This window comes from Lineus longissimus, chromosome 5, assembly GCF_910592395.1.
Source record: "Lineus longissimus chromosome 5, tnLinLong1.2, whole genome shotgun sequence".
In the NCBI taxonomy this organism is placed as follows: Eukaryota; Metazoa; Nemertea; class Pilidiophora; order Heteronemertea; family Lineidae; genus Lineus; species Lineus longissimus.
Window position 1 is genome coordinate 666,180 of NC_088312.1, and position 14,451 is coordinate 680,630.

The following is a 14,451-nucleotide window of genomic DNA, read 5'->3' on the forward strand; positions in this document are numbered from 1 at the left end:
CACACAGCTTTCCACACATAGGAATACATAGAAGGAAAATGTCCTCACAAAAATCAGATTTTCATAATAATTCGTGACGCTGAGTAAAACTTTACACGGTACGCTGAAGCAGTTTGATTTACCTATAAATGTTGTGCTGTACAGAACAATATAGCGTGTTGCAGTTTTTATCAGTGATGCATTATATTTTGGTGTCATCTTCCAAAAAATGTGAAATTCCTCCCTATTTTCCTTCCACTATGCCATACAACATGGGGATTAGTCATTACATATCCAATCCAATTGCCCATGTTACGCATTGTAGGATTGATTCTAGCATCATCATGCTTTGCTGTGACTTGGAATCTGTGTGAACAGCGACCTGATCAAGGCCAAGTCATTCTCTTTCAAGTTTCATATATGAATGATACATGTAGGCCTAGTATAGAATACACACGTTTTGCCTCTTTCCTACATATTATACATGTATCTTGTTTTATTTATAGGCCCAGAAATACGGATTCAACTTCAACTGAAGATGGAGCGACGAAAGCGATCGGCCAATCAGGAGCCAGTCATTGTTCTGGATGAGGAGGAGAAAATGGAGCCAATTCACAAACTGCTGAAACTTGACCGTGACAAGGTCAAAACTATCCAATCAGAGATGAGAACAAAAGGCCTCGTCCTGTCACAAACCTGGTCTGATTTGTACAGTTTGATGTCGCGATACCAGGCTGAACTCATTACAAGAGAGGATCAGTTAATTGACATTGAAAGTCAGCTTGATGCTCAAAGAAATATTGCCAGAGACAATGAGTTAGAAAGAATGAAGTTACAGATGCAGGCAAAGGACAGGGAAATTAAAACTATTCACATGGACATGTTAAATAAGTCTGAGTTACTGGTGAAAACGCAGAATGAACTTGGGCGAGTGAAATGCCTTCTGCGATCAAAGGATGATTTGATTCGGAAACTTCAGTGTGAGGTGAAGGTGGAAGAAGACTCTGTGATGGCCGGTGATTCTCCTGCAGAACAAGTAAGAATTAGCTATTTGATAGGCTTTTCAGAGCTGGTTAAAAGTATGAGGTTGATCTTTATGGATTTCAATCTCTTGAGTTTCTGTTGATCGCAACGTTTCCAACAGTTTGAAACATAGCAATTAAAAGGGAAGCTGAGACTAAAATCCATGCAAATCAACCTCATAGTTATACATGTAGAAGTGTAAATCCACTATATTCTTTATAGGAGTCCCTCCTTCAGTTACAAAGTAATGTAGATGGTGTGAAAGTGCATCTGCTGCCATCATCATACGATAATACATGACATATGACAACTGAAGAAGACTGGCACTGCCTGGATAGTACGTTTTGGGGGAGGGGGCAACATTGTTTTTACAACACTCTCCAGTGTCAAGAATATTGACTGAGCGTTTATATATTTCAGGTCTCAACAAAGACTGCCACGTCTGCGACCAGTTCATCTGGGACAGGGACAGACACAAGTTCCCTGATTATTGAACAAACACATTTAGAAGAACATGTTCAAACAAACTTTTCACGTTCAGGGAGTGATGACTCTGGTACAGGTGCTGAAAAAACTGATGCAAAATATCAAGTCTCTTCATCAAATGATGAAGAGACAGACTCATTCTTGCCATTGGAGTCTGACGTGGCAACTATAAACATTCCTGGACAGGATAGTGGCGTGTTAGAGGAGGTGCAGCCTGGGACATCGGCGACAGATGACACAGGACAGGTAGGCATTCATGGTGGATTCTCTTTGTGACATTTGGTGAGGAAGGAACGAACATGGGGATTTTTACATAATCAAAGTAGGCTGGGTGGTTTAAGACATTTGGATATCACCAAGGGGGGGGGATGTTATGGCATCTTCTCCCGAAGCAGCTGTATAACTTTAAAGGAAGATTGGGGGGGGGGGGGGGATGAACGCTGAGCGTGTCCAATTCCATGCACTTCCTCGCTGAATGTCTTTCTGGATGGGAAAGCATGATCTTTTACAATCTGATCTAGAAGACAAATCTCTTCTACAGTCTCAAGGTACACGACGGGCAAACTGGGCGAGTTACCTAAAAAGGGAATCACTTGACAATGTGACATCAATGAAGAACCTCCAGTGGACAGTCAGATGGTACTTGAGGTGGATTGCATCCTTGGAGAAGGAAAGCCTGAAATTGAAGCATGTTATTGCTGGAGTTCCAGTTGAGAGATCATGCTTTCCTTTTCTATCTGTTGTTTCTGTCGTCTGTTGTCTCAGTTCAGTGCCATGATTCGTTCTTAGCATGACATGAAATACATGTACATATGTTCATGGAGAAGTTATACTTCTTGCAAGATAGATTGATGGAATGTGGTCCTTACAGTCAATCACAGAAGATAGATAAAGCTGTCTGTTCTAGTATCTGACCAGTGTACATGTACATGTAGCTTCAGGCAAGACGTTACAATTTTACAAATGCATGATATTCTGTTGCTGACATCTTGTATTGTACGGTGTAGGCTGATAGCTTACGCGATTGCACAAGTTTTCTGATGGTCTTTTTGAGACAATCTGTTCGTGCACCCTCAAAAGTTCTCCTCTGTCTTCGAAGGTTAGATTATAGGTGTGATTGTCGACCGGATTCATGTGGCTCCTGCTTGTAAATGGCTTCAATTTGTGTCATATGTTTCTAGCAGTTTCTAGTCTTGTGACAGAGGATAAGATGTGGTATCATGTTGGAATGCAACTTGGGACTAAACATGTGAAATAACTACAACTGAATTTTGGTATTAGAGGTGGCTGTTTTGAGGACTGTTTCCACACCAGGTCTGAGCGCTGAACCGCCCTCCTCTGATCTCAACCTAAGACGAGCCATTTTCTCCATTCCAGACGGGAGCGACCCTGGATGAGTTATCACCCCCCAACACCTACCACCAAGTATCAATACCCATCGTTATCAAAAAATGGACGGATGCTAAACCAAAAGTGACGGTGGAAGGATGTCTTGATCAGAGGCGACAATTGAGAGGTGTATCCCAGGAGTCATCTATCCCTGTGTTCACTGACACAAAGCAAAAACCGTACTCAATCATTGAGGTTCAAGGTTACAAAGTGCGCGTTTGTTCATTCTGTGGAAAACATTTTCGAGATTCATCGAACTTCTCCAAGCATGTGCGTATTCACACTGGTGAGAAACCATATGCGTGTGAATATTGTAATAAACGCTTCTCCGATGCCACCAATTGTCAGCGACATAAAACGCTCTGTTTCTTAAAGTCGACGGTCAAAGTTGTCAGGATGGATGAAGATGGAAAAGTTGTTGGAACGGACTACATGAAGGGGACACCGGCTGGTGAAGAGACTTCCATTGTACAGAAAGAGGGCGTTGACATTTATCAAGACTGTTGAGGAAAAGGGACTATTGGCAAAGAATTTGGGGAGAAGGCTTCAACTTTTCATAATAGTGGATGGGAAATAACACTTTGCTCAGACATTTTCCCAGTTGATTGTCCAGACATGTTTCAGGGCTTTTGTTTGCAATTCAAGGCTCCTCAGGACTTATGTTGTTTTGTCATTTTCAGGGATTTTCTCAAGGTTCATTGTATGAGCTGATGCCGCTTGATTGAGGCTTCTGGGATACCTGTTTTTGAGTTCAACTTATTTTCTTCGTCATTCCAGTTGAAAGAATGCAGCATGGTTAAAAAGAGGGGCGCGAAAATCAAAACTAAGAAATTGAAAAGTGAAGCAAAGCCCAGGATCGATGATGATATAAAGCCTCTCCTGAGTCATTTGAAACTAACTACGGTGACAACATGCCAGCCCCCTCAGCCCCCTCAGCCTAACACTGATGACATTAAGCCATTGATGGCTCTGACATTCTCTCAAACAGGGAAGACTCCCATCCGTCAGCGTACAGAGGAGGCTTCTCAGACAAGGCAGACTTTCCCTCGGACAGATGAGATCAGGCCCCTCATGGGCGGTCTCCAAGGCCGAGGGGGTGAAATGTACCCAAGGAAGCAGGCGGCCTCTCCATGTCAGATTTGTGGCAAGGTTTCATATGACCGCTCGAGTCTCAATCGACACACGAGAATCCATTCAGGAAGTAAACCTTACGTCTGCACCCATTGTGGACGGGCATTTTCAGATCCGGGTAATCGGTGGAAACACCAGCGCAAATGTCAACGGGACTTCAACTACATGTAGTATAACCTGCTCTTGTTGATGTTACTCTCGGGCATGGGGTGTGTGTAGCCACCTCTTGTTGATGTTGCTCTTGGGCATGGGGTGTGTGTAGCCACCTCTGGTTGGTCTCAACTCTCAGGCCTGCATGGGGTGTGTGTAGCCACCTTTGGTTGGTCTCAACTCTCAGGCCTGCATGGGGTGTGTGTAGCCACCTCTGGTTGGTCTCAACTCTCAGGCCTGCATGGGGTGTGTGTAGCCACCTCTGGTTGGTCTCAACTCTCAGGCCTGCATGGGGTGTGTGTAGCCACCTCTGGTTGGTCTCAACTCTCAGGCCTGCATGGGGTGTGTGTAGCCACCTCTGGTTGGTCTCAACTCTCAGGCATGGGATGTGTGTAGCCACCTCTGGTTGGTCTCAACTCTCAGGCCTGGGATGTGTGTAGCCACTCCTGGTTGGTCTCAACTCTCAGGCCTGCATGGGATGTGTGTAGCCACCTCTGGTTGGTCTCAACTCTCAGGCCTGCATGGGATGTGTGTAGCCACCTCTGGTTGGTCTCAACTCTCAGGCATGGGTGTGAAGTTGTCTAATGGATATAAGGTCAAACTACTGTTTTTAGACTTTGATAGAAAGAATACAATACCAGATGTTGTTGTTGGTAAATGTACCTACATGTATAAATTGATGTAAGTTAGAGTATCAGTCGTGAAGTACAACGTCAGTGGCTTTCTAACTGTCAGTGTGACTCTGTACAAACTCAATAGAGTGGAATATTGTTCTTTTGAATTTTGAGGTGGAATTTCATTTAGGTTGATTTCTAGACATCAGTTATTATAAATGTTGGTCCAAGCGCCAGCGGTGTTTGGTGAGATGAACAATACCGACAGTGTATAACACCTGTATAACAGCCTCGAACTAAACTTTGAAATGTGCTGTATTGCATACATTGTAACCCAGGTGTTTTAGGAAAGTATGTTGTACTATAGATGTTCATGGATGTACATTGTGTGCACAAATGTAGATTGGTTGGTGTGTCTCATACACATATAGTAATACTGTATGTAGACTTCATGTCTTGCCTCCACATGCATTTCTGAGGAGTATCAGAACAATAAATGTGCTTATCTGTCAAAGCTGTTTTTTCCGAGTTCTTCTCTTCTTACCAAAGTTGTTGCCTTTTGACCAAACCCAAGTTTGCAGATGTGCCCTTTGGAGAGGTCTGTCCCACACTCCCCAACGGAGATAGTATGAATGATTGACAGGAATTGTGTGCCTACAAGTTCTGATTGAAGCGATTAAACTAACCCCCCCCCCCCCCCGGAGCCATCTGGTCTCTTGGTTGAAATCTCTCTCCATGTGCCTATGCTTGGTGAGGATATTGGGTGTACTAACAGACTGCTCTAGTTGTTAGATCATTCCCCAAGTCTTGTAATCACTCATGAAACAAGAAATTGAAACACTTCTCCCAAATCTCCCTTGCCAAGAAGATACCGCCCTCGGTCTCCTCAGCTTGATGACCAAACCTAAATGGTTTTCACCTATCTATCTTCCAGTGCCTGCCCCGAATAGTAATCGATAGTGTGACATCTCTATCGCATGAACCGACGCCCCCGCAACCCTCCTCCAACTGGCCTGTCCTCCATTACCTGTTGACGAAGGAAGGGCAGAGTCGTTCCACAAACGGTCCAACTACTCCGAACATTCCAAAGGAGGTGTCTTCGCCAGTCATCCCTGTTGGCGCTGCACGTCCTGGACCAGGTGTTCCTGCAGCACAGGTACTTCCAAATAGTGGCCACCATTGTTCAACTGAAGTTCAAGGTCAGCTGCCAAGGTCGTTTGATAGACAAGGTCAAAGTATGTCAGGAGTTCAGGTGAAGGTCGAACCAGTGGATGAGGCGGTGTGTGATTCCCGAGACGTGCCTGATCAAAGAGTTGACGTAAGTCGAAGAGAGTAGAGATCATTGAGTAATCACGCTGTTGTCATGCTACCTATACATATAATAGATTATTATCCATCTGCTTGAAACTTTGAAACAATTGTTGAAAATAGGAAAATACGCCCTAAGAAAACTAATTTCTTATGAATCTTTGTGATTCACGAAACAAAACTCAAGGCACATAGCATCACATTTTCACAAAAGATCTTGTGTTCATAGGAATACTGATCGATATGAGGAGTAAAATGGCTTCATTATTGCCTTTCCAGCATTCAAGGACGACAAGAATGCCAGGGTTGCTCAACTCGCTCAGGACAGAGACACTCAGCTCGATCAAAACGGAGGCGGAAATACATATGTGTGGATCATGTGGTGTGGATTTCCAAGACGCAGAAACGTTGCTTGAACATTCACATGGGTGTGATGAAGGTGGGATATTGGAGGTCAGGAGGGAGGTCACTTGTAGAGTTTGTCAAGTTACCTTTGGGAATGCTGTCGAGTTACTGTCACATCTTTATACTCATAGTGGCACATGGACTATTACTAATTTGGACGCTACTGGTTGAATCTAATCTACCATGACACATTACACAGTGGTGCAAGGGTTGTGTGCTGATGGGTCCTGCCTGGGACCTTGGTTAGCGCAGTAGCATCTGACCCGCAATCCTATTTGGGTTTTAACTCTGCTCTGGTTAGCAGGCCTTTTGTGTTCTCTCGGAAAGGAAGCTGAGTTGTAGCACTGTATATGAGAAGGTCTTTCTGGACTCCCTCTGCAGAGACCACCACTGTGTTAAGCTAGAAATGGAATCCTGGTTTATTGGTCTGGTGACACATATCATCTTTCTTGGACGTCATATGTTCAAAGTAATTGGATATCGCCCTTGATACAACCACTTGCTGGAGACAGAATATGTTGCGTTTTAACTGTGATGTGAAGTTACAGAGGTGTACCAAGTGTCTTATTCTACATGTAGGATGTGATCATGTCTGACAGATTGTTTTATATCAAATAAAAATTGTTCAAATTGTGGATGTCAGTTGTTAGTTGTTCCTTTGTCTTCAAAATCATGACATTTGCTGATATGCTTTGACGCAACGTCACAACCAAGGATGAGACTGATTACCACAGACACGTGATTGTTGCCTTGCTGACCCAATTGAACAATGTACTCTACCGAAGACGGAATCTCTTGGGTACTGAAACAGATGGTTCATGCCTGGCATCTCATTCAGTTCCAGCCATTCTGTACCCAAACCCTAACCCTACTACTTTCTCCTTTCAGTAGAGTCCCAACCTTTTGATAAAGGATACCCTTGTCTTTGGCTGCCTGGAACACATTCTTACACAATGTTCAGGATTGTCGGACTTGTGACTCATTAGTCTTCTTGCAGCTGTCACAGCCCTTAGCACTGGACAAAGACTGCTAGTAAATCGCCTCTTTCATTGTCGTTCCAGTGGACCCAAGTACAAGACAAAGCCCAGTTGCTGGTAGTTGAGGCAGTGAATCCGGCAAACTATCTGTCTTCCAAGACTGACACAGATGTGAGCTTCGAGCAAAGCCCTCCACATCAGAGTGGACAAACATTTCACAGCACAACCTCGGAGTCTAAAGATGCAAGTCTGCTTCCATCCAGAAGGAGAGGACGGCTTTTAAGGCATCGGAAGAGCTCCGAGATGACGTGTAGAGTGTCACAACCAGGGCATTTATCATTAACGAACCCATCGCCAAGGTCCACACAAATCACTGACATCAATTCAGAAGGTGGATGCGTGGAGGAGGAACAGGATGCGTGGATCAAGAGGATGCGTGGAGCATCCACATCACAACCAGTACATAGCTCATTCTCTGACATATCCTTGTCTATGCCAGGCGTCGATATTAAAACTGAGACAGGACAACCAACTGACCATGATACCACGTTTGAGAAACAATCATTTCAGTGTCCAACATGTGGAAAGATATTCCCAAAACGACAGAAGCTGATCAATCATTCTTACACGCACACTGGAGAGAAGCCATTCAGATGTTCAGAGTGTTTCAAGCAGTTCAACGATCGCTCCAATCTAAAGCGACACGCAAGGCTTCATTCGGGTGTCAAGGCGTATTGTTGTGAAATCTGTGGGAAGACGTTCGCGCAGATAAGCAACTTGAAGACTCATCGCCTCATTCATAGACTGTATACTAAGCCAGAGTGATTCTGCAGAAAGGTGCATTGAAGTTGGTGTTATTATTTAGTCGACTGGTTGTCTTGTTACAGGGCCAGCTGTCACCTCTGGCTGCCAAATGCTTTGTAAGACAGACACAGAGTATAGACTCCTCTGCCTCTGTGGGTTAGCCTCAATGTTCACAGCTACAGTCACCCCCTGATTGTTGAGTAAGACCATTCGTATAGAATACACTGCACGATAGATAGAATTGTTGTTAGTGCATAGTTGAGACGAATATGTCATATCAATATCTCAAGTTTTAAAAAGATATTGTCTGCTGATATGAAAGTGTTTCTTACTTGAGTGCTTGTCCTTTCAGATTGAGTGGATGTACCACTACAGAGATAGTAGCGTGTAGTATCAATGTCATGTTTAATGCAAATATATACTCACTTTATAAATATTCAATGTCAGTTCGCTCTGTAATTCCCCCAGTTGTCATGATGGATTCATGATGTCTGTCCCAGGTACAGTCACAGCACAGGGAGAAAGCTTCCACAGACAGAGGCACAACCTCAGCAGAGACAGAGGCACAACCTCAGCAGAGACAGAGGCACAATGAGCGGATCTGTCTTTTCAAAAGTTAGAATGTGTTTTCACCAGTAACTTAATGCCTGTCATGTTGTGTTATGTGTTGTTTCTGTGCTCACTTCTTCAAGCCAGCATAGCAAGGTTAACGTTTGTCCTCTGTTGCAGGTACGGCAACCAAACAAGGACCCACCAAGCACAACCAGCAGCAGGAACGAGTCATTCACTATAACCAAGAGCCTCCCAACACCTGAGAAACACAAACCCATCAAACCATGGAGGAAAGACCACCTGGTGACACCCTACTCTCACACCATTGGATTACACTCGATATACCCACGGTCACGGGTCCCCGTCTCACAGATCGGTATCCCAGAATTCCGTCCTAGAGCTGCGTGGGATTTCCTGAAGAAGGAACATAAATGCAGCCACTGTGGGAAAGTGTTCTCACGCAATTATAACCTGCAGCGTCACATCCGGATCATGCACCGCGGCGACCGACCGTATGGATGCCACATCTGTGGGCGCCGTTTCTCGCTGAAACATAACTGGCAGAAACACACCATGACGCATCATTTGGACGAGGCAGGGAGGCTGTGTTTGTTGGAGCAGGAGCATGATGAGGAGACGGACGAGATGTCGGGGCAGTGTAAGGTTGAATCACCGGAGAGCTCGCATGATTCGGGGGAAGAAGGAATTGCAACATAGGGGTGCATGAGGAAAAGTTAGAAAGATTGCATGTTTATTATAACTATACTAATAAGACTGTTAATCGTTCAGAGACTTCGTGAAATCATATCTCAATTTTACAGTTTGATAAATTCAGGTACAAGTCAGTGAGTTAATATAGGAATGCCAGATTATGCCAGTCAGTTTGAAGTACCATATGTTTACTGTGATTTATATTGAAGTTGCTGTGAATTTTTGTTCTAGATTTATGTCGACATTCAATTCTGTTTTTGCATATCCTCCATATACATTTGTAGTTTATACATGTTAAAATTGCTAGTTGTAATGTTATGGGGCAACATGTGCATTGTTAGATGGTACTTGTTTCTTCAGTAAAGGTGATATTTGTGATGTAGTTTAATGGAATTACAACATATGAGTCAGAGGTACACCCTCCGGATTAGCTGAGGGGGGGGGGGGTGGTCAGTTAGCGTGAATGGGCTTAACCTCTCAGTGATTCTAATTAGTCTCCCTGTGATAGTGTCTCTCTTTGAATTAGTTGGCATCAATGCGGGTTAACGAGTTGTGATATATTGGAAATGAATGGAGTTAGCAAAGGGTATTAAAAATTGTATTGATGTTATTCACTGTAACTCTAGTTCACTGTCAGATGCATCTTCTGGCCCCTGTAAGATGTCAATTATCACAATTCCTTGAGTCAAGTTGTATTTATTGGTTGAGTATGATGTGATTAATAACCTTGCTGTTGTAGGACTGTGATTGAGGTGAAGGTCGTTATCGAACCATGTTGTTCAGCTGAGATTGTTAAGATAATGTTAGTTAGATTTTGTGGCAAAATAGTTATCTCTGAAGCACATGTAGGTAACTATCAAGATTAGTTATCTCTGAAGCACATGTAGGTAACTATCAAGATTAGTTATCTCTGAAGCACAAGTAGGTAACTATCAAGATTATTTATCTCTGAAGCACATGTAGGTAACTATCAAGATTAGTTATCTCTGAAGCACATGTAGGTAACTATCAAGATTATGAAAAAATGTCAAGTAAATTTAAGACACATCAGCACATCTAAGCCAATACCACAACCCACCAAGACAAATGGCTCCTGTTGATAAGGACTGACATTGGAATGGTTCTAATTGGAGTAGTCAGGGTCACATGATGGACAGGACTAACTAAAGTTAACAGCAGAAGGTTGTTCGGTTGTGCATGCAGGGTAATGTAAAAGGTCTTGAGGTTATAAGTTGTCTATTAAGTTTTACATAAGTTTAAATTACTCATGACTGAAATCTGTACCTATTTTAAGTTATGCTTGTTGTGTTCCAATGATTTGTTTGTATAATTATGTTAAATCATAGTGTTGATGTTATTTATATTTTATCAATAAAAGTTAAGCTATTTACTAACCATACAGTTTTCTCTTGTCTTCTTCTTACCCTGTGTACTCAGTCAGACTGTGTCGTACTGACATCATTGTCTTCTCGCTCTGAATCAGTACTTGGGGATCAAAGTCACATCAAGGCAGCCAGAACTAGAGATGGCACTTTCACATTCAAACAGAATGGAACACTATGTCAGAGCAAAAACAATTGACTTGACACGGTGATCTTTGTTCCAACCTTGGTCAAGTTATGAAGACAACATAGTCACATCCCCATCTCTACCTAGACCATATTGCCCATATCAATGATGAATACAGCCAAAGTAGTTTCTCATAGCTGAGATTCGCATGGAACCTTGATTACTATGATGAAGACAGGCTTTCTCAACTACAGGTACACCCTTGATTGTGACAGTGTCAACTTCTTTCAGGAGTTCTTCGTTACGACCTACCTACATGACTTATATCTCAACCCATGTCTCCTGGTTGAACAAAGGTTCAGTTCTTAAATGCACCCCATCATTCTGGTATCTTTCAGGGTGTTATCAACGAGTTCTCTTCCACCCTGCAGCAGTTTCCACACCGCTACACGAGCTTCTCCAAGCTTACCAACGCGCTGATGTCAGCCATGTTTGATCGGAAGACAATGGCCAGGAGTACCCTGACAGGACGGGGAGGTCGCAGTGGGGAGAAGATACAACTGCAGCCTGAGAAGGTGCAGCATATCATCGGTAAGGACGGGGGCTTGGTAGGCCTGCTCTATTGATTTGTGGGTGTCAAGTGAGACAAAGCGGAGCCAGGGCGTCAGAGACAATGTCACAACCAGCCGGTGCAGATGAAAAACCGGATCACCATAAACCAGGCCATGTCTGAGACATTTTCACAATCAGTCAGGAAATGTATCTAAAGATAACATAAATACAAGTCAGGCTCTTGAGACAAAGTCACAACCAACCTAATCAAAGATAAGTTGGCCTGCTTCTACTGACAACTTCCAACTCTAATTATTCTGTCTTTACAGGTTTCGTGGAAAGACATTACCCTAGAATTCCAGAGGTTGCCGTCCGCCAAGTCATGGGTCAGAAGCTGAAGGACGAAGCAATTAAGTACAGGGCAGAGCTTGCCAAGGCCCAAGCATTCATGTCGAGGGGCGGCCCAGGTCAACAGCAAGTTTACACCAAGCAATGTCAAGCTATGGGAGGAGCTGGAGGGGACACAAACTTGTATCGAATATACCACCCTTCCTTACTGGAATCTTCCCAGGCGATATTCAGCCCCACTACTGATCATACTACACACTCTTCAGGGTCTGGATACTTCAGTGTTCCTGAGCAATCAGATCACACAGCACAAGCATTGGGTGATCAAGATGATGGGGAAGACATGAAACCACAGCCATATGGACAGTTTAATTCCACCAATCCCTGAGCCTCTCATAGGTCTATTCAATAATTACATTACAATATATATTAGGCTCCATATCCTTTCAAGTTGTTAGCTCTTGATTGTCCCACTGAAAACAAAGAGTACATTCAACTAATCCCAACAATAATGCATTACCCTTTAAGATCTTCTAAACTACGCCATCGCCATCTTCAGGACAAGGTAGAAACTGAAAATACCGTGAAAAGACCGTTTGGTCTTTTCAGTTCCTTCCTTGCCCTGAAGATGGCGATGGCGTAGTTCAGAACTTCAAATGACTTCATGAAAGAACCGCCAAAACGATGGAGCAGCCAGGACTGATTTGGGCTGGCTGTGACCGTCTCATCTCTCTCACCATGTCGGCAACACGGTGGAGCAGCCAGGACTGATGCAGCCTGGCTGTGACCGTCTCATCTCTCTCATCATGTTGTCAGCACGGTGGAGCAGCCCGGACTGATTCGGCCTGGCTGTGACTGTCTCATCTCTCTCACCATGTCGGCGACACGGTGGAGCAGCCAGGACTGATTCGACCTGGTTGTGACTGTCTCATCTCTCTCACCATGTCGGCAACACGGTGGAGCAGCCCGGACTGATTCGGCCTGGCTGTGACCGTCTCATCTCTCTCACCATGTCGGCAACACGGTGGAGCAGCCCGGACTGATTCGGCCTGGTTGTGGCTGTCTCATCTCTCTCACCATGTCGGCAACACGGTGGAGCAGCCCGGACTGATTCGACCTGGTTGTGGCTGTCACATCTCTCTCACCATGTTGGCGACACGGTGGAGCAGCCAGGACTGATTCGACCTGGTTGTGGCTGTCTCATCTCTCTCACCATGTCGGCAACACGGTGGAGCAGCCCGGACTGATTCGACCTGGTTGTGGCTGTCACATCTCTCTCACCATGTCGGCAACACGGTGGAGCAGCCCGGACTGATTCGACCTGGTTGTGGCTGTCTCATCTCTCTCACCATGTCGGCAACACGGTGGAGCAGCCCGGACTGATTCGACCTGGTTGTGGCTGTCACATCTCTCTCACCATGTCGGCAACACGGTGGAGCAGCCCGGACTGATTCGGCCTGGTTGTGGCTGTCTCATCTCTCTCACCATATCGGCAACACGGTGGAGCAGCCCGGACTGATTCGACCTGGTTGTGGCTGTCTCATCTCTCTCGTCATGTTGTCAACACGGTGGAGCAGCCAGGACTGATTCGGCCTGGTTGTGGCTGTCTCATCTCTCTCACCATGTTGTCAACACGGTGGAGCAGCCAGGACTGATTCGGCCTGGTTGTGGCTGTCTCATCTCTCTCATCATGTTGTCAACACGGTGGAGCAGCCCGGACTGATTCGGCCTGGTTGTGGCTGTCTCATCTCTCTCACCATGTTGTCAACACGGTGGAGCAGCCCGGACTGATTCGGCCTGGTTGTGACCGTCTCATCTCTCTCACCATGTCGGCAACACGGTGGAGCAGCCCGGACTGATTCGGCCTGGCTGTGGCTGTCTCATCTCTCTCACCATGTCGGCAACACGGTGGAGCAGCCAGAACTTATTCTGCCTGGCTGTGACTGTCTCATCTCTCTCACCATGTTGGCAACACGGTGGAGCAGCCAGGACTGATTCGGCCTGGCTGTGACTGTCTAATTTCTCTCAACATGTTGACAATACAGAGGAGCAGATTGGTCCTTTTCGGAATGCCAGTGACTGTCTCATCTCTCTCACTGTGTGGGTTACACGGCGGAGCACCATGTCCGATTCAGCCTGGTTGTGCCTGCCTCATCTCCCTCATTGTGTTCACAACACGGTAAAGCAGACAGGCACGATGCCGCGTGGTTGTGACTGTCTCATCTCTCTCACTAAGTCAGCAACAAGGTGGAGCGGTCAGGTCCTATTTGGCCAGGCTGTGGCTGTCACATCTCTTGCACCATGTGAACAACACGTTGGAGCGACCAGGTCCCATTCGGCCTGACTGTGACTGTCTCATTTCTCTCACCGTGTCGGCAAGACGGACTAGCAGACTGGTCCCATTCGGAATGCCAGTGACAGTCTCATCTCTCTCACGGAGTAGGCTACACGGCGGTGCAGCCATGTCCGATGGATTTGGCCTGGTTGTGCCTTTTCCATCTCTCTCACTGCGT

The 14,451-nt window shown here is 45.1% G+C and overlaps 1 protein-coding gene across 7 annotated transcripts; it reads left to right on the forward strand.

Moving 5' to 3' along the window:
- Positions 1-4: 4 nt before the first annotated feature.
- On the forward strand, positions 5-12,501 carry LOC135488022 (zinc finger and BTB domain-containing protein 17-like). 7 transcript variants are annotated; one of them, XM_064772386.1, is made up of 5 exons: positions 5-98; positions 486-1,015; positions 1,423-1,734; positions 11,437-11,629; positions 11,920-12,501. In XM_064772386.1, exons 2-5 carry the CDS (start codon positions 518-520, stop codon positions 12,324-12,326), a joined length of 1,410 nt encoding a protein of 469 aa, XP_064628456.1. In that variant the 5' UTR covers positions 5-98; positions 486-517; the 3' UTR covers positions 12,327-12,501. The 7 variants fall into 7 exon arrangements, with proteins under 7 accessions (XP_064628456.1, XP_064628454.1, XP_064628455.1 ...); XM_064772384.1 differs by lacking the exons at positions 11,437-11,629; positions 11,920-12,501 and adding exons at positions 7,547-8,299; positions 8,996-9,023; XM_064772385.1 differs by lacking the exons at positions 11,437-11,629; positions 11,920-12,501 and adding exons at positions 5,707-6,090; positions 6,360-7,122.
- The last annotated feature ends 1,950 nt before the right edge of the window (positions 12,502-14,451 follow it).